At 36.4% G+C, this 25,360-nt stretch overlaps 2 protein-coding genes across 19 annotated transcripts in view; one reads left to right on the top strand and one right to left on the bottom strand.

Annotated features, from left to right (window-relative positions):
- LOC139944757 (intraflagellar transport protein 80 homolog) overlaps positions 1 to 8,587 on the top strand; it is a 29,756-nt gene extending 21,169 nt beyond the window's left edge. Inside the window, exons 12-18 of the mRNA XM_071941850.1 lie at positions 733 to 868; positions 1,503 to 1,650; positions 2,324 to 2,495; positions 3,042 to 3,131; positions 3,938 to 4,110; positions 5,210 to 5,333; positions 6,172 to 8,587. Of these exons, the coding sequence (XP_071797951.1) occupies positions 733 to 868; positions 1,503 to 1,650; positions 2,324 to 2,495; positions 3,042 to 3,131; positions 3,938 to 4,110; positions 5,210 to 5,333; positions 6,172 to 6,264 (936 nt within the window). The 3' untranslated portion in view covers positions 6,265 to 8,587. The remainder of the gene's footprint in view (positions 1 to 732; positions 869 to 1,502; positions 1,651 to 2,323; positions 2,496 to 3,041; positions 3,132 to 3,937; positions 4,111 to 5,209; positions 5,334 to 6,171) is intronic.
- A 3,235-nt stretch (positions 8,588 to 11,822) lies between these two features.
- The window catches only part of LOC139944753 (muscleblind-like protein 1), a 247,418-nt gene continuing 233,880 nt past the window's right edge, over positions 11,823 to 25,360 (bottom strand). For 16 of the 18 annotated variants that reach the window (XM_071941828.1, XM_071941839.1, XM_071941838.1 and 13 more), the window contains 3 exons: positions 24,106 to 24,188; positions 22,378 to 22,465; positions 11,823 to 19,477 (listed from right to left, as the gene is read on the bottom strand). In XM_071941828.1, the coding sequence (XP_071797929.1) occupies positions 19,272 to 19,477; positions 22,378 to 22,465; positions 24,106 to 24,188 (377 nt within the window). In that variant the 3' untranslated portion in view covers positions 11,823 to 19,271. Of the gene's footprint in view, positions 21,568 to 22,377; positions 22,466 to 24,105; positions 24,189 to 25,360 lie in introns of all 18 variants that reach the window. The other 2 variants (XM_071941833.1, XM_071941841.1) reach the window with 1 other exon arrangement.

The following is a 25,360-nucleotide window of genomic DNA, read 5'->3' as shown; positions in this document are numbered from 1 at the left end:
CACCTTAGCAATTTTTTCTGCTACAGTAAGCACGAAAATTTGCTTACCGTTAAGCAGCGCTATGAAATTGGGCCCAGATATAAACTGTATCAAACAACCCCTTTGTTGGTATGAAAGTGGCAATCTTGTAGGGCTGGCCATATCAAATCTAAACAGGTACATATAGGTTTAAAATAAAGCACGCAGCACGCAGTGTTCCCGGTTTGATTTCTCTGGCACACGCATGCACATGCTTAGAGAGAGAGAGGCCATGTTGTTTTCGATACTGCCTATTGTAGAGTGTATATGACTGGTTCCTACCAGACATACACAAGCGGTTAGAAGAAATAATAATAACAAAGATAATAATAACATTTAGTTCTTATGTAGTATAGCGCATTTTAAGGTACCAATGCACTTTACATTAGTAGTGCCATTGACATTCCTTGAATACATGGCTCCAGGCTCAGCTGCCCTGGCATTACAAACGTCTTTTCAAATACAATATCAACCTCTACCCTTGCAGCTAGGTACCCATTTGCCCCTTGGTGAAAAGAAGCAATTATAATGAAGTGTCTTGTGTCATAGAGGGGATTCGAAATCACACTCCTGACGATTGAATTTAATGCTCTAAACCACTCGGCCATGACACCCCAGTATTTATCAATTACAAACTTTGACATGGCAAATGGGTAAGAGAGTACTGTAAACATCTTTGAAGTTAACTGGCTTTGTGTTTTTTCCTTTAAACAGCTGGAGATCATTGAGATAGCTTTAGACCAATGTGGACCAGCTAGTGAGAGACACATCGCTATCGTTGATAAGAACAGGGATTTATATCTCAGTACAGTTCGCAATGTCGGCAAAGCACCCAAGATTGTCAAATTAGGTGAGTTGAAATTAATCTCCTCATGAGCAGGGCCCAATTTTATAGAGCCTGTGAGCATAGACAAATAGACAAACTTGCTAAGCACAGACAAATCTTGCTTAGCAGAAACTGGTAACAGCTAAAATTACATAATGTTTTTCTTGTGACTGGTGCCCAATGCAGTATGGTATTTTCTGCTTAATATAATAGCTTAATGAAATTGAGTCCTGTTCAGCACATTTATTTGGTAAGCACAGAAAAAAATGATGTTTGCAGAAACAGGTGATCAGCTAAAAATTACAAACATCACACACAGATCCTTGTCATTTGATTTTTGGAATACGTGGCATGTGTCATCCTTTATTTTGTCATTTATACAGAGCAGCCCTCCAAAATTTAATATAGGAGTCCTATATGAATAATTATAGGGCACTTCCAGGTAGGCAGCTGGTTCAGGCATTTTCTATCCTTAAGCAAGGGGCAGCTGCTTGAGACACTGTCTGGTCTTTGGCATGGGCAGCTACTGTAGAAATTGTCTGCATTATGGGATGAGCAACTTCTTGAGACAATGCCTGCCCTTTGGCATGGGGGGAGGGGGTGATCCACAGTAAGTCATAATCTGTTTTGTTTCCTTCTCTTTAAACAATTGTTACAGGTAATATGATATCAAGCTTGGCTGTTAATGATGGTACCAACATGCTAGCAGCTCTACAGGATAGCAAACTGACAGTGTGGTTCTACCCCAGTGCTGCTTATGTAGATAGAGATTTACTACCATTAACCATCATGGTCAAAGACGCCAGGTTCGTATTATTAATAATAATAATAGTAATAACAACAATAATACTAAAAAAGTCTTATAATGTAAAGCTCATTTTACAATAACCGTCTCTATGCACTTTAGTGCCCTTGTCATTGGGCCCATAACATCTTTCTCAGCTCCCTGGGGAGTATACAACCTGGACATCCATGGCGCTCCAAAGGCTTTTTCAGACACAATATCAACCTCTACCCTCGCAGGTACCTATTTTTACCACTGGGTGAAGAGAAGCAGTTATACCGTGTGTCAAAAAAAACTACACACTTTTTAAATGGCTGTCAAATAAAAAAAAGTATATGATTCTGGAGGAAAAGATTTAAATGTATGAATAGCTTATAGCTTATGTGAAACTAACCTGTGAAAATTTGAGCTCAATTGGTCGTTCAAGTTGTGAGATGAAAGAAAAAACACCCTTGTCACACGAAGTTGTGTGCATTCAGATGCTTGTTTCAAAATCAAATTCATGGAAAATTATTTCTTTCTCGAAAACTACGTTTCTTCAGAGGGAGTCGTTTCAAACAATGTTTTCTACTATCAACAGCTCTCCATTGCTTGTTACCAAGTAAGGTTTTGTGCTAACAATTATTTTGAGTAATTACCTATAGTGTCCACTGCCTTTAATGATGAGACTAAAATGAACTTTTCTTTCCCAACAGTGAGTTTGGCAAGAACCCACAGATTGTAGACTTTTTGGGTAACCACCTCACGATACGCAGAGCAGACGGCGCCCTCGTTAGTACGGGTATCTCACCGTACCCTGCTATGCTTCATGATCTAGTCAATAATGGGAGATGGGAAGATGCTGTTAGGCTGTGCAGATTCGTCAAGGTTAGAGTAGAATAAATTTATTTGGTTTATTTAACACCAAAACACATGGGATGATACTGTGTTCATTTGAAGGAAGAAGCAATTATGGTCAAGTGTTATACTTAAGGATGCAGGCTCCTATTACATACAGCGCACGCTTTAATGCGTTCCCACACTGTATGTTTGGTTTGCGGTAACACCGTTTGTTTATCTATTTGCTGGATTTGGTCTTTTGAGAATTTGTCTGGCTATTTTTATAATACAACGGCAGAGTAGATTTTTTGGAATTCGAGGGAATTCTCCGCTTCTGCCAAGTAGATTTTTTTGGAATTTTGGAGAATATTCTACTATCGTGGAGTAGATTTTCGTATTGTGGTGACTTTTCAGTTGTGAAAAGAACTGTCTTGTTTATTACTACAACCTGAACGGGACTACCCCGCGACAGTAGAATAAAGCAAGACAGTTCTCTAAGAACAAACTCTACCTGGTGTTACCGCAAACCAAATAGATCCAGTTTTGCAACTCCAGTCTGTTAATTTATGATTGTGTATTGTTTTTTCATCACAGGACCAAGCTCTATGGGCGTGCCTTGCTGCTATGGGCTCTTATGCTAAGGAACTCAATACTGTAGAAGTTGCTTATGCAGCCATAGATGCTGTAAGTATCCAACTGTTTCAACGCCACCTCTACAACTAAACCCTCTAATTAAAGGATTTGGGTACTTTTTGTAACACAAAACACAATGTCCGCAAATTTACATTAAACTTACACCGTTTGAAGATAATGATAGTAGAAAGTGTACCTTAAAATATTAGTTGCTGATGTGCTGTAGTTTTTGAGAAATAAGTAAAACAGTGTCATGAAAATACGTTTTTACATGCTAAAATAATTTTTGTCTCATGATCACTGAGACGAAAATTATCTCAAAAACTACAGCACCTCAGCAAGTAATATTTTCAGGGAAGCTTCCTACTCTCATTATCTTCAAACTGTGTAAATTTAGTGTTAATCTGTAGACATTGTGTTTTTTGTCCTACAAAAAGTACATACACCCTTTTAAGCAAGGTTCATGCTTCCTGCGAATGCGATACAAATTTTGTTGTCACAAATTTGCAACGGACAATTCACAACAGCTGAACTATGTTCAATTCCTGGAGAGCTGAGTGAAGTTTTTGCTCTGTCCTTTACCAGGGCCCAATTTCATAGAGCTGCTTAGCATAACAATTTGCTTAGCATGAAATTTCTTCCTTGATAAGAACAGGATTACCAACCAAATTTACACGTAATTTTCAGGATAAGCAAACAACAACTGAGTACCAGTAACAAGCAATATGCAACAAATGGGAATTTTGTTGGTAATCCTGTTTTTATCAAGGAAATTTCATGCTAAGCAAAATTTTGTGCTTAGCAGCTCTATGAAATTGGGCCCTGTAGTGTTCACTCCAATTGTTGTGTCTCTACAGGCTGATAAAGTACAGTACATCCTACACATTAAGGAGTTACCACTGAAAGATGTACGTAATGCAGAGATGGCGCTATTCTGTGGTAACTCGCAAGATGCTGAAGGAATTCTTCTACAAGCTGGACTTATATTCAGAGCTATTATGATGAATGTTGGACTCTATAACTGGGATAGGTAGGTGATGTAATAAGGGAATAAAAGGGTAGCGACGAGTTCTTAAATGGCCGTTTAAAACCGACAGGATAGTGGCTGTGTGATTAAGGCACGAGCAAAAGGTGGGGCCTTTATCGCACGACCATGCAACGTTTTAAACAGCAGTTTAAGAACGAGTCACTACTCTCTTATTCCCATTCACAAATGCCTTTTTGGTTAAAAGGCTTAATAAAGTAAGAAACTCTGTAAAACTTATCCGTTTTCCGATGCCCTTGAGCTCTGTACGTGCGATGCATTTTTATGACTGAGACAGTATTCGGAAATGCTTCGTGCGCTAGTTAGTCTTGGTGCCAGACGTTTCTCGTTTTCCTTTCATGCACAGCATGGCCAACTCGCCAACAGCGCCCGCACGGCCTGTAACAAGAATGGTCTTGCACCAAAACTAGCGCCTAGTATCCGAAAACAACCGTTAATAAACAGCTCCAGCTGGTCATTATCAACCGTTAAAACACCCCCGCGTGACGCGCTCTCCACCAATAGAAATAGCAACTGTCTGAGGTATACATGAATGATTGATCATTAAACTGGGCGTTGCGACCCTCAATTGGTGAAACTTTGTCATGAATGTGTACCACCCACTGTATTAGTTTATAGAACATTATCCCAACAATTAAAAGGGGGGGTTGGAAAATTGGTGATAAAACTGGACCTCACCAAAATGAGGCTCTATGTGTGCTTTATTTGTTCTCACAGTGAGCTCGGCGTGGTTTCAGAAAAACCTCTCTGAAAAAAAAGGCAAAATTTATAAATTCTCACCGTTATTCAGTTCAGACTGTTTGGCATCATGAACCAATGTTACCCCAAATTTTGAAATTCACTTTCTGACCCTAGTTTTTGAGGATCCTCTGTGGACAAACAAATATTTTTAATTGTTTGGCCTAATCGTGCTTTGTCGGTAGAGGGTCAAAAACTGAGTTTGTGAGAGTATGTCATGAATGTTTGGAAAGGTGGTCAGGTTAAATGGGATAGGTCCTCACACTCCTGCAGACGTCTCTGCAGCCATAATAATTCATTTCCCAGTGTTGATATTTATTAATTTTATGTATTTGTTTGACCTCAGAGGGCTAGAGCTTGCTGTGAAACACAAGACCCATGTGGACACTGTACTGGCACACCGGCAACAGTTCCTTGAGAACTTTGAGAAGAAAGAGACCAACAAACGTTTCTTGCAGTACTCTAGCGGGGTAAGTCGCTGTGTTATTTCTGGCCGGATTGTGCCATGTCATAACGTCACCTGGGGCCAAATGTATAATGGTGTTTAACTGGAAGTAAATTTTCAAGCTAACTAGTAGAAAAATTTGCTTAAGAGTATTTCACAGCTTAGCATGAAATTTAGGCAAGCCAGCTTGCAGGTTCACCATGGGCCATTAAGCAGCCCGTAATGGTTCCCTCTTGAAAAAATGTGTTTACGCCAAGCTGTCACTACATATGCATAATTGTGGTGTTAGTTAAAGGCGCTGTACACTATTAGTAAGTACTCAAAGTAAATATTAGCATAGAACCTTACTTGATAACGAGAATGGGGAGCTGTTGATAGAATGAAACATTGTGAGAAACGGCTCCCTCTGAAGTAACATAGTTTTTGAGAAAGAAGTAATTTCTCACAAAACAATAAAAGACTTCTGGCCAGAAGCCTTTTATTCCTATCTGAAAGCACACTATTTTGTACAACAAGGCTGTTTTTTCTTACATAAATTTCTTGCAACTTCAATAACCAACTGAGGCCAGATTTTCACAGGTTTGTTATTTTATGCATATGTTGGGATACACCAAGTGTGAATATTGGTCTTTGACAATTACCAAATGTGTTCAGGGGTCGATTTCACAAAGAGTTAGGACTAGTCTTATCTCGAGTTAGGACCAGTTACTCGTCCTAACTTAGGACTATCCATGCAATTTGTATATCTCCTAGGACTAGTCCTAAGTTAGGACTCTTTGTGAAATCGACCCCAGTGCCTTTAAGCACAAATTTTTACCAAGATGAATAGTGTATTAACAGTCGAACGTATTTGTGTTGTTTAGGTTGAGGTGGACTGGGAGAAGATTCAAGCTAAAATGGAGATGGAATATCAGAAGGAACGAGAGAACCCCAATGCTAAACCCTACAGCAAGTAAAGAGTCTTAACCCCCACCCCCCCCCCACCAGCAAAGAGCACCACAGAACCGTCAAAACCCTACATCAAGTAAATATATAATAACATTCCACACTATAAGCTTTACAACAAGTGAAATCGATGTATACTCAGTTTGCGGTAACACTGTGTGTGTATGTCTACTTTGCTGTGGAGATTTTGTTCTTTGGGAATTTGGTCTTGCTTTTTATTCTACTGCCTCGAAGTAGATTTCGTAATTTGGGAGACTTCTTAGTTCTGAAAAGAAGTGTCCAGCTTATTTACTACTAACTGGATGGAAGGTAGGAACTGTCCGGGACCACCACTTAACCTTTAGTGGATCGAGGAGACCTCTCTTTGTAAACTTTACTAACGCGGTGTGAGTACTTAATGCGTCGTACTTTTTACCGCGTGAGGGCGCTCTCAAACATATTTTATCACATCCGGGGGTATATTCATTCATACCCAAAACAATTATTAAAGACTGGAACACATTACATCCATCACGGACAATAAGACCTTCAAAGGAGCCCCTAAAATCCACCTCTAAAGCAACTTAAAACTACGGCGCAACAAAAGTAGCGGTATACCCCGGATATACCCCCTGAAGTGATAACAATACTATTGAGAGCACCTCATACGTTCAAAAATACATCTCATTGGTCTCATTGTTAAGACTAGCTTGCTCTAATCATTGTGAAATCGATTAAAACCTAGAGCAAAAACTCTAGAGCTCTGTATGTATGGAATCTATAACCCCCTATTACTCCAAACACTTGGATGGGTTTCCTCTGTATCCATCAATAGTCCCATTGCACAAGAGACACCCGTGTGTTGTGCAATGGGTCTATCATGTCTATATAGGAGATGCAGAAAGTCGGCTTTATTAAAGCCATTGGACAAATCTGAACAGAACAAAAATTATAAGTTCACAGATTTACAAATAACTTACGGGGTATACAGAAGGTAATGGTGAAAGACTTCCCTTGAAATATCATTCCATGAAATGCTTTACTTTTTGAGAAAACATTAAAACAATTATCAATTCTCGATATCGAGAATAACGGATTATTTTAAACACATGTCATGACACGGCGAAACGTGCGGAAACAAGGGTGGGTTTTCCTGTTATTTTCTCCCGACTCCGATGACCGATTGAGCCTAAATTTTCACAGGTTTGTTATTTTATATTTAAGTTGTGATACACGAAGTGTGGGCCATTGGACAATACTGTTAACAGATGTTGTGTGATTGCTTTAAGGGGCTCATTGTTTGTCTTCTTCCACAATGACTTTTTCAGTGCTGCATGTAGTCTAGTTCTTTTAACGACATGGGCACAGGTTTACAAAATTCTAAATTCTGTACCTAAAAGACATACAGCCAGCTGTTTAATATCTTGCTGTAGACATGGTAGAAGCAAAGTATTCTATGTTTATGCAGAGTATGTAGGTATGCAGACTTAACAATGTAAAGACTTCTTGCTAGACCATAAAAAATTCATACATAAGCACTGAATTTCCACCCGAGACAGTCCCCAGCCTATTTTCATGCTCTGCTTGTTGCAGAATTCTGCAGTAAGGGTGATTCTGTGGGTCATAATAATAATAATAACTAGTTCTTTTATAGCGTATTTCTATGTCTCAATGCGCTTTACATTACCCTGGTCATTGGGCCAATAACATCCCTTTAATCTTTTCCCTGAGCTTCATGGCACTCTAGTGGCTTTTTCATACACAGTATCAACCTCTACCCTCGCAGGTACCCATTTATACTCCTGGGTGATGAGAAGCAATTATAGTAAAGTATCTTACTCAAGGACACAAGTGTCATGACTGGGAATCGAACCCACACCCCAATGACTCAAACACAGAACTTTAATTTGAAGCTCCTAACCACTCAGCCACGACACCCTTAGTGTAGAATTCTGTGGTGGGCAGTGTCATGCAATTGGTCTTATTCTTTGATTACAGTAACCAATATTTCACCTCGCAAGAACATGACAACGGGCTAGTTGAAAAATTTGGTAAAGGCAGTGGACACTATTGGTAATTACTAAAAATTATTGTTAGCATAAAACCTTACCTGGTAACGAGTAATGGGGAGAGGTTGATAGTATGAAATTTGTGAGAACAGCTCCCTCTCGAAAGCAAGCATCTGAAAGCACACAACTTCATGTGACCAGGGTGTCTTTTTTTAGTTATCTTGCAACTTTGACGACCAATTGAGCTCAAATTTTCACAGGTTTGTTATTTTATGCATTTGTTGAGATACACCAAGTGGGAAGACTGGTCTTTGACAATTACCAATCGAGTGTCTTAAAAGAGAAACCATCAAACTTTCACGCGTTGAAAATCTGTAAATTTTGGCTTGTAAATTATTATTATTTGTTTTTACATGGACACTTTGTAAATAAGCTGTTTAAGTTTTGTGTATTTTTTTTCTGGTGTGCATGTATTGTAGAAATAGATTGACATTGTAAAAATGTGTAAATATCAAAGTGTAATTTGAAACTTTAACATAACATGGCAGGAATACAAGCTTTGTAAATGTTGGTGGTAGCACAAAGTTAGTATGGAGCCATTTACCATAAACCTTTTGGAATTTCTGTTAGTACCGATACAAGGGCAGACCTACATGTACATGTGGTATTAATTTTTATAGAATATTCAGGCTGTTTAAAAATAATTTTACTGATTTTTTCTGAGGGCCAGACAGTCATAAATCAGACTTAGGAAGGGGGAAAAGAGAGGTTTTGCAAGCGTACGGATCAGATACAGATATTGATATGATAACCGTATCCGTTCATGTCAGCGGCGTGTTGGAATTTAGTTTGCAAAATATATGTATGTGTCACTTGAGTGCGCTTGCATTCATCATGAGTGTTTTTCCTGACAAGCATGACTGATGGAGACCCCGTGTTTTATACACTGCATTTTCTCATCGTTTTCCTTGCAAATGACTAAAAACATTCCATCTATATCAAGCATAATACCAGTGAAAGCAATTCCCTTGTAAATGTTTTTGACAACACAAAGTCTGCAAAACAGTATCCGCTTTTCTACGACGTGTATGAGCTCCTGTATCCGTCGCTAACCGTGTGTGCAAAATAGGATGGTTGCGGATACGCGTCATGTGAACGCACAAAGTGTCGACGTATCGGTATCTGTATGTGTATCCATAGACTTGCAAAACCTTTCTCATACCATGCCTACATTACTGATGGAGATGTTGCCTTATTTCACCTTTGGCCGGGATATTGACATGGTTGTCCTGAAAACCTAGTTAGCTTATGAAGAACACCCCGATAAAAAAAACTCTTGTATTAAGATGTAAAATTGTAAATCTTTTTAAAATTCAGCAGGCTGGAACTTCCACAATTATTGTATAAAACAATAGACCAATTGCGCTCTGTGCATCACGTGACCTATAGTGGGTATTAAATGTAAACAAACATGGCGTGCTGCATACCAACAGGCGTTAAAAAGCATGATTACTGTTGCATTTTTTGTTTCAATAACGACTTTGATTCTCGAAATCACAGAAGAATATTCCAGAGTGTGTAACTTGAGACCTTACCGGTGGCTGAACAATGCCAGTAATGGGTAAACACAGTTCCACCAACTAAAAAAATCCACGATGTCATGTGTTTCTGCACGAAAGTGTGGTTTTACATTGCCCTCATTGTAATGATTTTGCTGCCAATATTTTCAATAAAAATCTTTTTTTCCCACAAAGATCTGATGAAGTTTGGAAAACATGGGGCTTAAAGGTTGTCCCTTTACTGGTCAAATGGAGGTAGGGGAGTCTTACCTAATCATAATTCTTACCCAATGAGATGACATCAATGCATGGGGTCTATTTTGTGGTTACAGAAATATGAACAATAATAAAACAGTTATTTTCTACCAAAAAAGAGTGTTTTTTTGTTTTATTATTGTAACTTACATGTATCTGAGACTAATGGCAATATGGAGGATACCCATTTATTATTGGGTTGATCCAGGTGCACTAGTACTTTTCGCCTGTAAATGTGAACAAGGCTATAGTCTGGTGTACTTTTCACGTCAAATGTGTACTTTTCACTTTAAATGTGTACTTTTTGCACCAAAATGTGTACAAGGCAATTGTGTACTTTTCACTTGAAAATGTGTACTTTTTGCTTGAAAATGTGTACTTTTTGCTTGAAAATGTGTACAAGGATATAGCCTTGTCTACTTTTTGTTTGAAAATGTGTACTTTTTGCGCCAAAATGTGTACTTTTCGCTTAAAAATGTGTACAAGGCTATATACAAGGCTATTTTTTCCCTCGAAAATGTGTACTTTCTGCTTGAAAATGTGTACAATACTTTTCGTTTGAAAATGTGTACTTTTTGCACCAAAATGTGTACAAGCACTTATCGCTTGAAAATGTGTACTTTTTGCACCAAACTGTGTACAAGGCCTTGTGTACTTTTCACTTGAAAGTGTGTACTTTTTGCTTGAAAATGTGTACGTTTTGCTTGAAAATATGTACAAGGCCTTGTCTACTTTTCGTTTGAAAATGTGTACTTTTTGCTTGAAAATGTGTACTTTTTGCACCAAACTGTGTACAAGGCTATAAAGGCCTTGTTTCCTTTTTTGTGCCAAAATGTGTGAAAGGCCAAGGCCTTGTGTACTTTTGACTTGAAAATGTGTACCTATTTTCACCAAAATGTGAACTTTTTGCGGCAAAATGTGTACATAGCCTTGTGTACTTTTCGCTTGAAAATGTGTACTTTTTAGGCCAAAATGTACACAAGGCTCGTGGCCTTACTAGTTAAAGATGCCATGTCAGATTTTTGGCCGATTTGACCCCAAAATTTTGATTTTAAATTCAATAGGTATTTTAAAGGGGGTCGAGAAAGTTACAAGCTTTCATTTGAACCATTGCTCGAAAAAGTCCGCCAATTATTAGTAGCAGTGAAATAAAGTGCTCAAAATTAGTTTTTGTCGGGATCCTGACAATATATCACGTGACCAATTCTTATGTGTTTTATAAGAAACATTTTACATTTTTGTCATGGTTCCTGACCATTAAAAGTAAAAGTTAAACTTGTTTTCGTTAGAGCGGGTGATACTCTTTGAAATACCATTCACTCAAAAAAATCTATTTTTTAATGTTTGGGGCCAAAAATCTGACATAGCATCTTTAAATGCACTTATTTTACAAGGTAGAACCCCTTTCAAAGAAAACAACACAACTGAAATAAAATGAGACAACACAATTCTTCAAGTTTCCATACTCCAATATTTATTGGGTGTCTTTATTGTGGCACTGTTTTTTAATTGCCACAGCAGTAGACGAACAAAGACAAAGCGCGTTTCTTAGTAACTTTTTTTTTGTTTATTGGCAAACATTCACTGTGGATTTATTATTTAAAGTATAAAGCACCACCTTTCCAGCTAATGACATGCACGCAGCATAGCGAGAAAACGTTTAACGTCTCCTGTAGCAAGTTCATTCCATTCCATTCCTTTAAACATTTGTTATAATATATAATTCTTGTTTTCATTACACTAATTTGTACATTTTTTTTTTCATTATTTTTACTTTTTGTTTTTTTAAGCATTGCTTCAATTAAATCATAAGTAAGCGCTTTATTTTTTTTAATGTAAAGAAGGACGTCTGGTAGATCAAGAATGAGTTGTCACTCAGGTTTTTCAAGGTTCCATTTTCTTCGGCACAACTCCAACTTCCATAATTCATCTTGTTCATCTCACTTGTCCCAACTTAGGCATTTTATGCACAAGTTTTTCTGACGTATCTTTAATTGGCGTCTGCAGTCATGCATGTTGTTCCTGTAGCTTCAATTCATTCTTGGCCCAACCAAAAAATCAATCTTTTTACTCAACTAAAAGAACAAGTCTACTTTGGCAGATAAGTGGGAGATGTACTATCTACTAACACTACTTAAACAATGTCTTGTAAAGTGGAGTTTTCCTTCTTCATCTGTTTCAGCTGAGACCATTGAGGGTTTTCCATTGAGGCTATTTCATACAGATATAGTACTGTTTCAACTAATCCAAAGGAGAATTCAATCAAATGTGTGCTGTAGACAGTTGCTTACAACATGGCAGGCACTATAAACATTAGGACTGTTTATTATGAGAGCTTAATTTGGATTGGCTCCAGAAAGGCCCTTTCCCCAAAGCTTAAGTCAATCACAGCACACATTTGAAAACGCTCCCTCGAATTTAACAAATTGTTTGTTACAGGTTAAAAGCCTAACCAACCAGTAAGCATGCTTTGAATTCATTGTATCGAAGGCGCATAATGTTAGCATCGAACGCTGTTTTTTTTTTGGGCGCCATGGCCATCCACCAGCAATAGTAATGCATTGGATGTAAGCATTAGATTTTTTTTTTGGTTAACAACTTAAAAGAATACTGCTATGATTTTGAATCTTACAGTTGGTGAACTGCTCTAGCATGAATTATTGCATATGTCATTTGGTACTATCATCATATGGGGGTAAGGAACAAATCCCTTCAATGCTGAGATTTCCCACAAAGTGTCCCACAATGCTATTTCACACACTGGGGAAGGGGTTGGGGCAAGATATAATAATTTCTTTCAGTAAAACACAGTCGCGCCCAAACTTGGGCGACTGTCCCTATATAAGTTACGTCAGTTTAAACTTGATAATAACCAAGTAGGGGTCCTAATAAATCCAATTTTTGATTAGAAAACCGCAGCATGAAACTAAACCCTTGTTTATGTGACCAGGTTCAACTCTCTTAACTAACAATTCAAAATGACCAACAAACGAGAAAATGTCCCAATCCCTTTACAAAACAAAAACAACCTTTTCCCTACAAATTTTAAATCTGTTTATACAATGAATATTTTTTTGTACTCAATCTGCGTATATTGTACTCAAGTGAAGTGTTTGTCTACGTCACTATTTATCTAATTACTACTTTAACGCTTTGTGTTGTATTTTCAGTCACATTTTTCAAATAATCCACCAGAAATTGTATCCCAAAAGTCAACCACAACAAACAGACAAATCTGCATATCTGTATGAATTTCCCAGATATTTAACATCAATATCAAACAGAAGCTCCCAATTTTAAGCTCCTTATTTTTTAGATTTTTTATTATCAGTTGGTTTTCTTCTTTGATGAGAAAATAGAATTTCTTCAAGAAATGCATCTGAAAATACCACACGGCGATTTGTGCCTAAATACAGAAATACTAAATTTGTTGTCCTACCATTGTTTAGTGACAATCTTCTATTTAAAAACATCAAAACTTATACATTTTATGACTACCAACAAACAAAACAAAATTCAAAATTAAAATTGTCTAAAAAATCAAAACAAAATCGAACCTAGAGTTAAAAATAAAAACCTGTAAAAATAAGCCTCGATCAATACACAGAGACTCGATAAAACCACATCATCATTAAGCTGGGAAAAAAATCATCAAATGGAAGTAAACCGGAAAAAAATAATTTACACATTTAATTCAAAAAATGTTGTTTCTCTAAAAAGAATATAAACTTACAATATTAAGAATGTTACTTCAAAATAGACTGCATCTATGGACAAAAAATCTTCATATTTCAGAAAACTGATCATTTCAGTTATTATGCTTTTGACAGTTGGTATAGTACTTCAATAAGTAATGTACAAACATCTACTGTATAGAATCTATATAGAAATTATGACTTGTCATGAGAAAAAAAAAAAAAAAAAAAAAAACCAACACAAAAAAACTCTACTTTTAGAACCATTTCACAAGCTAGTCCTCGGATAAAAATCGTTGAAATATTGATCTAGATATAGTGCTAGCTTTCAGGCTGTGCTAACTTCCTTGTCTTTGATATCTTTCCAAACAATGACATTTACTTTAATCCATTCCTTTCAAGTTCCTAAAAATATTAACCAGGCAAGATTTTTTCAACTCGGAATGAAAACAAACTTTGTTTCAAAATGTTGTGTGCTATCAAAGCATAGAAGGTCTCACCTTAGTCTAAGTGTTCGACACAGAAACTTAACAATGTTATTTTAATATATTTTACATTCATTTAAATGTTACGTTAAACGCCCTTTTCCCCAATTTTTTTCAAATTTGTCCATGTTGAAAGTTTAAATACGAACAATCAAAGGAAAAAACAACCACTCAAACGGAAAACAAAATTGTGAATTTTCAAAATAATAAAAATGAAATTTAGGTGAAATAACAGTACCATCTTGATGGTGAATTTAAGTTATGTACAATCTTGTGAAATGGTTCTTTGCGTAATTTTACTAATTTTCTACTGATTGCTAAGAGTTGTTCAGACATTTTTAAATGTTCATAAAAAGCCACAAAATCACATGCACAATTTTAGAAATAATTATTCACAATTGTTATACTCAATTTCCTTATCTAAATTATTTTCTTTCTTTTTCTGATGCTAATTAGAAACCCTGTTTCCTGTTGGGGGCTTGTCTTGTACTCTTGTACGATTCACCATTTTAATATTTGGGGTCGGTAGCCCACTGAAGAGAATCTAGTTCCACTTTCCATGTATTTACACACATTCCTCATTACTCAGCAAGTTTGTGTTAGATCATGAACATGATTCCTTTTTTAATTGATTTTCCAGAATTTGGGGTAGGTTGTTTTCTTTCAGTGTCAAACCAAGCTTTTTGTTTGAATCACTAAAACTCAAACCCATCTGGGCTGAAACCTCATCCATTTATAAAGCATATAAGCACAGCAGCATTTCTGAAATCTTAGCGCGGTAGCATAAATGACCAAAAAAGCTGGGGATGGTGAACATCCACTTGAGCTTGTGACCAGCACATAATTTGTTTTGGTTGCCAAAGGGGAAAAGTAGCTGCGTTTTTATTAATTGTGCTTCGTTCAATCATAACAAACCTGTATCTTGCTGCTTGCCTAGTATCCAAACAATTCAACATCAATACCCATGTTAGACAAAGAAGGCACCAGATTAATTTGTCCTTCCAGCCTCAGTATGGGTTACATGGTTTTAATGGTAGATAAACAAGGACGGTACGCCATGATACAGGTCTATTCTAGAGAGTCTGGAACCAGACAGACCTTGATATACTACAACCAGGCTATCTTGACAGAACCCACTTTTCATGTCTTTAAATTTCTAATCCAGAACATTTCTTTTTTGCAGTCAAGTTGCCTAATAGATACAATTTTTGTTGGTTACTTTTGTTCTTACTATTTTCACAAGAAATATAAGGATTCGGTTGACACTTTTATCACAAAACATTTACTGCATTTTAAAACCTTTTCTGTTATTTTTGTTTAAAGCTTTGTCACAATTAAGCCTACGCTTACAAACTACGCCATTGATTGTTTTTAACCGCTCACTGTTTTTAAAACCAGTGAAGGGCATTAAGCAACTACAATTCACCACTGTTTAATACTAAATGCGTCTTTACCTGCCTTCATTCTGCGAGCGAGCGTTTCATTTGATTCAATACAGGCACTGCTAAATATAGTTGCCACTTTTCTTTTTCTTTAAGTGTTCAGTGCAGCAACTCTTGAAGGCTCTAGCATTAATACTATACATGGACATTATACAAAAAATCCAGTGTATATCTTTGGTGAAATGTCCGAGTTTTTCACAAATTGGAGGAAACGCGGAAACCCTGGTATTTATTATTTATTTATTAACTTTTTTAATACTTTTTTTTTGTTTTTTAAATAATTTTTTCCTTTTTTTTCAGCTGAGAGGTGTTTTTTTTTCATAACACCATCTTGGCTATGAAGTGTGTGATATTACAAAAAACAAAGAAATGATGAAACACACACTTGTTTTTAAGTAATCATTTCAAAACACGTTGTTGCTTTTTTGTTATCTTACAACACTTTGGCAAAAGAGTCCAGTCCTTCTTCACCCTGTATCATTATTAATATTCATATTTTTTATCTTATACTGATTCATTAGAATTATACCACAACTATTTACTTTGAACCGTTTACAAATTGTCTAAAATTGAAAAAACAATGGCACACACTTTTGTTTCCTTTTTTGACTTGAAAAACAAAAAAGAATGGCACCAAGATGTTTAAAGACACTACGTTGCTAAAATCAGTCATAATAGGACGGATCTTAAGATCTAGATCCAAGAAAACTGACAAAAACCGGATAAGATTAATGTCTAAAAATATCCTTACCTCACACGTTATATACAAAAAAAGTTTCTTATTTGTAAGTACATATATAAGTATGAATAAACACATATTTGTGTTATAACTACAAATGACTATTAATTGAGATGACTATACACATCTCAATCTGAGAGAATTAGATTGAGAGATGCTATTTCCTTTATTTTAGGGAGCGTCGCTCCATTATTTCTTAAAATTTATAGCATTTTTGTCAAGCATACTTGCCAGACGAGCTTCAAGCAGCGGTTTGAACATGCTTAAGACCGTTTCTATCTCACCCTCAGAGTTCTTCCACAACACATTAAGAACTGGCTCCTTTAAAACCAATCTCAAACCTTCCTTTAAATCATTAATCATAATACAATCAACAGATCACTCGCAATGCAGCTATTTCAATTTGCCTTTCGATTCTTTTTTCTTTTTTTTCTCAGGGTATCACTTCATGTTACAGGACCCCCAACAATTTCTACAAAAAATTAAAAAGCATTTGGCACAGCATTTAAGAATGCAACAACAGAACACAATATTAAAAAAAGACAAAAATCAAACATTTGCAGAATTGTTATCAGTAGCGATGATCTGCACTGCTGCTCTACAAAGAAAAGTTATATAATATTTCTCATATTTGTTTCTGGCAATTTCTTTTTTTTATAACTTGCATGAATCTGATGTTTTTAATGGTTGGCCTACAAGCAGCAAGCCAATAAATATGGGAGCTAATGTTCATCACAAACTAAAACTCACAAGAGGGCGCTATACAAGTTCAACAGCCGAGATATTTCATCTTAATCAGCTTATCGATGGAGTTGTTTCTAGGCCAATAAATGTCAGGTCTGAAAACTTGCATGACCCATGACACATATAGAAACATTACCTTTGTGTGTGTGTATAGAATGAAGTGCAATGGTAGAAATGGTCTGTAGAGCGCCCTCAAGAGTTAGCTAATGTGACAAACATTAGTGCAGACAACGCATATAGCAGGGTAATTATGGCATGCTTTCAAGCAAAATGAGCATAATTCATCATTCAGAGCAAAAGCAGCGACATATGAAGATAAAAAACAACCACTAGTAATAAATGCATTCATAACCCCAATAACCAGAACCCCTTCTCTAATAAAAAATAAATCCACTTCAAAAAATTTCAGCCCTGAAGAAAAAGAGCAGAGAAGAGCATCTTTTATCCCAACTCAAACCAGAGGACCAAATTCTCACATCATGTTTTTAAAGACTGCCAACATTATGCAAGATAGCGTGGGATTTGCCAACTATGATGGCACCCCGAACAAAATGAATAAAGGATTTTGCTTCTGTTCATTTTGTCTCTGGTTAGATCAAAGATGGCAACCAGTATTTCACAAAAGTATCATCATCCATTTTTGCAAAAACCTTCTTTTATAATGCAACACTTTTCAAAACAAACATGATGTCAGTTGTTTGGCTTCTTATTGACAAGGATCAAATCATAATGATGTGATGAAAATTAGCTAAGAAGTAGAAACATGTTGTGTTTTTTGGCATTATTATGAAAACTATGACTCTATGGCAAGAACCCAGCCATTTGTTGCTGTTCCTGGCAAACTCTTGGCACAATCCATTTGAGTTACAGTCATTTTAATTCAAGAAGAAAAAAATAAAAGACTATGCATCAAGCATACTATGAGAAAAACAATATTTCAAATCTCGAAACTGAGATATTCAAAGCCAACCATTGGATGACCTGTTGTCGAATTCCATGTCCACATGCTCTGATTAGCTGCATCCCCTTCCCACAAAATCGACAAGAAATGTTATGGTCCATGAATTGAAAGTCAGTTTATGATTTCAGAATGGATCTTAAGTACTATCCATAAAATTATCCACAAAGCTCAGATGTCTTAATCAAAAGGTCAAAAGTTATAATAAGAAAGTGAGTAAATTGTGCTGGAAATCTACATTAAAAACCACATACACAATATACAGACTTCATTCCTGTTCATGGGATTTTGCGTAAAACATAACGATATAAAAATAGTTGTATTTCAGTTTGAATAGAAAAAAAGCAAGCACCGTCAAAAGTTGAGAGTAATCCATTTCTAATTCCTGGCCTGCGAGTAAACTTTCTTGGCTACTAGATTCTTGATTATGCCTGTGAATTTTTTTCACAGCTTCACAAAAAAATAAAGAGTGAAAAAGAAACCAGGAAAAAAACAACAAGCAAACTTATTCCATCATTATATATATATATATACATATTATTTCTCATGGTTCAAGTAAAAACTGTTGACGTCACACTTTTGGCACTTTGTTACAAATTCAGGGGCAATAATGAATATAAGAACTTGCGTTAATATTTAAATCTCAATAGTATAATAAAACAATTATACATGTGCATGCAATAAAAAATCTATGCATCTGAACTGTGTGGATTATTGTGGATAACTAATTCTGCATTCATGCAGCCCTACAAAGGTGTAAGTAATCTACAAGTAATATGTGTGTGCATTAATCAATGTATGTTGTGGTCTTCTGTGGTGTAAAATAGCTAGGTCTCAATGAATCCCAGGAAAATAAAGAAGAAGAATAAGCACCCCTGCCATAACTCAGTGATAATCAAAATACTCATCGAAACAAAAGAAATATGCTCTCAGTTTAAATGACAACTTGGACAGCAAAACAGATAAAATAGAAGTGAACTAAAAAAAAAAAAAGTCAAAATCACCACACATATGATTTGCTGGGCTAGCTGGGTGGGGCTTAGCGCCAGCGGAGAAAATAAAGAAAGAAGGGAGGAATAAAAAATGGGGTGCAGGCAAACAGGCATGGCAGGCAGGCAGAGATATTCAGCTGCTTCAACTATTTCCCCTTGCTTTATTGGGCAGCAGCCATGGTTGCAGCAGCCAGATTGGAACATGAAGCCACCAGCGTTGTGGCACGAGCAGCAACGGTGGTACTAGCATTGGTGTTGGATGCAGAAGAGGAGGCGTTGTGGTAGTATTTGCAATTGGCTCGTGCACATTTGCCCTTGACGGCATCACGACACATCGTCACTTTACCCTCAACGATCTCTACTTGGTCTGTTGGGAGTGGGATTACAAGGGAGCAAAGAATGTTAACAACTGCAACATCAAAACAAAACAAAGCCCCACCCCAAAATAACACAATGTGTAATACTCTGTGCCAAACAGGTTTGCTGGATAAAAGCTGCCTACATAACCACAAAGCACAAAACCCCAGGTGAAGAAAACCCAAAACCATGGTAACTTTTATTACCTGAATGATGTTAACTTAGCCAGGGAGTGCATCATGAACCACAAGCACATGTTTTGGTAGAAACAAACTAAGATTCTCTGGTTTAAGTCATCATGGTTTTCCCTTCAACAAAGCTGGGTTTTAAAACACCCCAAAACCAATATCCAAGCTTTCCTCTAAGGTTTTTATCTTTCAAAAACAAAACAGGTTTCACAAAATCAATTTTTTCTTTGAAGGAAAGCTGTATTATTTAACTTAAATGATTCCTTGAGTATGTGCTTTTCATGCATTCATCATTGATCATCAATCAAACCGTACTTTGTTTTTTGATCAGAAAAAGATCAACAACTTCAAAGGCTTGAATAAAAACAGATTCTCCAGGGGTTTTCAAACATGTTGGACTTAAAACAATTTGACAAATAAAGATGTGACAAACAAAGTGCAATCCTTTCACCAGCAATGACAATGATGAAAGTCCATCAGCCAATCACAAGCACTGGGTCTTTTGCAAAGGCCAATCAAATCATTGCAGTAAAGCTCTTCAGCCAATCAACACTGCTCTCATGAAAATAAATTAAAATAAAGCAGAATTTAATGCCAGCATTTTTTTTCAGCAGCAGTTTTTTTTCTTCTTTCTTAACACTTGCAATTTGTTTCAGCAATCATTATCTTATTGGTAGTATATACTTTTTTTATAATTTTTTTGGGTGGAAAAAAGAAGAAAAGAAAAGAAATTTGCCTCAAAGGCTGTTTTTTTGTCAGCTGCCAGTGTGAACAATTTATAAGGCCCCTCCTTGAAAGGGTTTTTGTAAAATCTCGGACACAAAGTGAAATAATTTACACACACGTTTGACGTGCCAGTAGTTATTAACACTTCACCCTCATTAATCTTGTCTTCTTTACACAATTCACTTTTTTTTTTAACAACTGATCTTTCAAACGTTTTCTTACACCGATGAGCTTTGTAAACACCATCATACAACACTAGTGTATTTCAAACCAGCGTTTTTAAAACACTGACGTTACACAGTGACGTTATGTAAACAGAGTAATGTTCTTTTTACATGCTTTAGTCTGGTGTACTTTTAAAACACTTACAGTTAATATATTACAAGCATTTGTTAAAGCTTGGTGCTGTAACAACGGTATTTATTATAAGTACATCGGTGTAAGTTTAACACTGGTGTTTTTAAAACACTGGCTTTCACACAGTCAAGTGTTTCGTCAACATCCAGGTGTTTTCACTGTTTAAATAATCTTATCAACTGTCTGGCAGTATTTTCGTTTTTTGTTTGTTAATTGTGTAATCGTGCCGTCACTGGCGTAAATTGCTGGCACAGCCTCTAACCCATACACTTGTCTGTTTGGTCTTATTACCATTTACACAACAACACATTGCACTTAGAGGTATAACTCAAGTCAGTTAAAGTTAGTAGTTCAAAGTTCAAAGTTCATTAGACCTATAAAGTTACTCTAAAGTAAAAACAACTACATTACTGGTGTCCGCCTTTTACAAAAACGGCACCAATATTAATATTATTATTATTATTTTTTTTTTGTAACATTTAAAATTCAGTTTAATAATAATATAGAAATATAAAACAAAAACCAAAAATCATGTTAGACACTTGTTCAACAATTTCAAACATTTAAAAGATTCTTTGGAATGATCCACGACGGCGGGAGAGACAAATATAAAATTTGCTCTTGTTTTTTGTATGATTGTGTGGAAGCTCAATAGAATATCAGATTGAGGTGACGACGGGCGATGGTAGTGCCGCTATAGGGACGGGTGTCATGACTGCCAGTGAGGCAGAGGTTGGCGGATGATAGAATTTACACTTGGGCCGTGTACACCGACTCTGGGCAGCGTACCGGCATAGCGTTACCTTGCCGTCAATGATTTCTACGTAGTCTGGAAGGCGAGGCATGGTTAAGGGAAGGGATTAAGAGTAAGACAAACATTGTTAACGGCCATTACATGGTATTGTAAAGGCCGGTTTATAGTCAGTCGCGCGATGGTCGCACGATGGAAATCTTGACCGCGCGTCAAGATTTCCATCGCTCAACCATCGGGTGACCATCGCGCGACCGACTACAAGCCGGCCTTTAATCACTAGACATAATTTAAAGGTACAGAAGATGTTCTCAAGTCACACTGTACAAGAAATAAACTAGTATGTCAAGGTATACGGTTCTAACAACTCCTCAAAAACTTCATACTTCCTTCATGTTCTTCAAGCTCAATTCTACAAATATCTTTGCCAGATTGGAGCTGCTTTAATAACTATGATGAGCAAAATAAACATCAGAAGGAAACATAGTGCAAACAGTGTACATTACATGGTGATTTATATACAGGCCATTATTTTAAATAAGCATATATGGATTTTTGAAACTTAGAAACCAAAGTGTGTTTTCAGGGTCATTACACAGTTAGAAAGTTTGGTTTATTTCTTCTAATCCTAAGAACTCTCAACTTGTGTTAAAGTAGCATCATCGGTAAAGAATATTTTTTTACAGAACTCAGAAAAGTACTGAGAATACTGTGCTAACACATATTGATGGGTAAAACCAAACTAAACCCTCAACTTCAAACACAGATTTGTTTTTAAACTTCCGTATGGCTGAGTAGAGAAAAACAGTGAGATGAAAGGATGGAGATATCATCATTCAGATTGGATCAAATAAGTTCAGTTATTTAGTTTTGTTTAACTGGTCTTACCTTCCATCACATGTGCATATCGGCAGTTGGGCCTCTTACAGCTTCCAGATTTAAAATCTCGACACACAGGAATCGTATCAGCCGAATGCTAGAAAAAAGAACCAGTACAATCAAGTAAGAAAACACGGAGTAAGCCACACTCCTTCAGAACTCCTCCAGACAAGTTTCTTGGGGTGAAAAAAGAACCTACAAGGGATTTGTTGCTTCTAGATTTTCTTAATAAAATGAGAGTATGAGGTTGAAACATGCTGCAAAAAAATGAACTTTCATGCTTTTTTTTATTATTTGATTTTGTTTGCCATTTCTTTTTGTTTCTATCGCACTAAGCAACATTAAATGCTTGATTGTATGAAGAAAAACAAAACAGTCTCCACAGCGACAGTGTCTTAAAGAATGAATATGCATTTTCATTTCGTCTCTACTGTGTACAAGACAGAAGGCAGCTAATGTATCATTTATTTGCAGCATGTCATGCTAGCTTCATGGTTTATTCCAAGTCTTAACAAGTTCTTCTTTTTACAGCATTTTTTTCAGCCACCTTATCTTTAAAGCAACTTAAGACTTGATACTGTTGACAAGTGACACCAACTACACGCTTTTATTTAACATGCAGGGGGCATTGTAGGGGTGTCTCTATTCTAAAGTGTATGATATTTTCAATCTTTCCTAAGCTCAACAAAGAAAAGCACAGCATTTTTAAATTATTTTATTTTGGCTTATAATTTGAAATGCCTCGAGAACAACTTATCAACAAAAAATGTGGACAACAAAACCTTCCAAAGGGGGATTAAACTAGAAAAATAATCTGTTTTGATTTGTTTAATACTGCCTTGCGTTTTCATTTAAAAATTGCATTGACTAATTTCTACAGGATGGGGAAACGCATCTGAATAAGTTGAAGGTAGTCTAACTTTAGTTAACTTCGTAAAAGTAAACTGAAGTCTGTTTGGAACTTTTAGGCGGTTTATATCTGGTTTCTCCGACTGCCCATAACTTTGGCATTAATTGCTGGAAGTACCTATGTGAAAGTGTAGATGAATCTATATTTGTATCCCAATAACTTTCACTAAACCTAATATAAAACTCTTTTTATGTCTTCTTATCGTACCCCAACATGAAAATATTTTAAGGTAATTCATTCTTAGCCCTTTCATTTAACAATAAGACACAACAAATTTGGCAGAATAACGTTAAATAGTGTAAAAATACCTAGGCTATCACTATCGATCAAATGCGACGTTGATAACAATGGCATTCAAGCTGCTACGGGATGGCCAAATAAAAACAAAATATGCAAGCTGTAAAAGTTTCCATTCTTGTTGCAAACTTAAGGTTTTTTTTCCCAATGCAAAATTAAGTTGAGGGCCAGACGAATCAACCCTAGCAGAGTCAAAATTTTTTTTCTACAACCTTATAGCCCGGTTCATACTTCCCGCGAGTGCGAAGAGAATGTTGATGTCACAAAATTCGCAATGAATTTCGCAGCAGTTCAGCTCTGGGCAACTCACTTGCGAATATCGGTGCGAAAGAATAGTTGTGACGTCAAATCCACTTCGCATTTGATTCGCAGGAAGTATGAACTGGGTTTACGACTGGACACATTATTTGATTTATCAAGGGGAAAAAAACAAAAATAATCTTTTCAAATTATGAGATGCTAAAAACGATTGTTCCTAGAACCTATGAGTTTATTAGGGGCATAAAAACGATTGCACATCATCACAATACCTGGTGAGCCATTACTTGGTGGTGCGTGTAGAAAGGCATGGTTGCTGCTGTGGCACCCGGAGGCACAGTTGGCATCATGGGAACTGCATTGCCATGGCAACAGCACATCGTCATGGCAACAATACATCATCATGGGAGGGGGGAATCAGCCAGCCAGCCAAGCACAGAACATTTTTTTTTTGTAGGGATATAGGAAGAGCAGATGGGTGGGGATTTGTTTTTGGTTTTGTCATTTTTGTTGTTGAAAATTTGGTTTGCATGCGATTTGGAGAAGCGTGCCCATTTGTTTTGTTTGTTTTTATTTTATTTGGTAGGATGCCAAGCAAGGAAGCCATGGCAGAACAATGCACGCATGTTACAGATGCAGTTTGCAAGCATCGTCAAAAAGATGGAGATGGTTTAGGGAAAGAATGGGAGAGAGAAGGGGGAAAAAAAGACCAAAGATTAGAAAAATTCTCAAATAATCCTGAATCCAGAAGCAATCATATAGATATTATAAATTGCAACAGTTGTTGATACAAATATATGAGAGATTGTATAGGACACAAGAATAATCAAATATAAATGTTAGTTGGTTACAATGTGCACTTACAGTCCATTTGCTTGGTACCCGGTAAAGCATGGTAAATATTTCAAATTAGACAAGTCAAAATGTCCAAAACGCATTGTATTGAACAACACTCATTATCATTATATAATACATCTCTAAAGAAACGATTTAAGAAACGACCAATTCTTTTCTGAAATATCTTTGATGGCTGAAGCTTCTTCAACTTTGTTTTCCTCAAAACTGTAATCTCTATAGCAAAATCAAGGTTTCAACAGGCTCGATCTAAAGTGGCATGGGATGTTTGCTGCCCTCTATTGGCTTAATACAACTTGAGGCTCTGAGAGCAGGAAGCAACCATGACATGGAAATCTTTTCATGGAAGCCACATAAGTTGTTCAGACCTTTTCAATTAGAAATGGTTATAGCTCTCATTTCTATTGAAACACATGTTAGCTTTCTCATTCTGTGAAGGATTAAAGGCAGTGGACACTATTGGTAATAACTCAAAATAATTATCAGCATAAAACCTCATCTGGTAATGAGTAATGGGGAGAGGTTGATAGCATAAAACATTGTGAGAAACGGCTCCCTCTGAAGTGACGTAGTTTTCGAGAAAGAAGTAATTTTCCACGAATTTGATTTTGAGATCTCAAGTTTAGAATTTGAGGTCTCGAAATCAAGCATCTAAAAGCACACAACTTTGTG

The sequence above is a fragment of the Asterias amurensis genome, chromosome 12 (genome assembly GCF_032118995.1).
Source record: "Asterias amurensis chromosome 12, ASM3211899v1".
In the NCBI taxonomy this organism is placed as follows: domain Eukaryota; kingdom Metazoa; phylum Echinodermata; class Asteroidea; order Forcipulatida; family Asteriidae; genus Asterias; species Asterias amurensis.
This window is presented reverse-complemented; position numbering and strand designations above follow the sequence as displayed.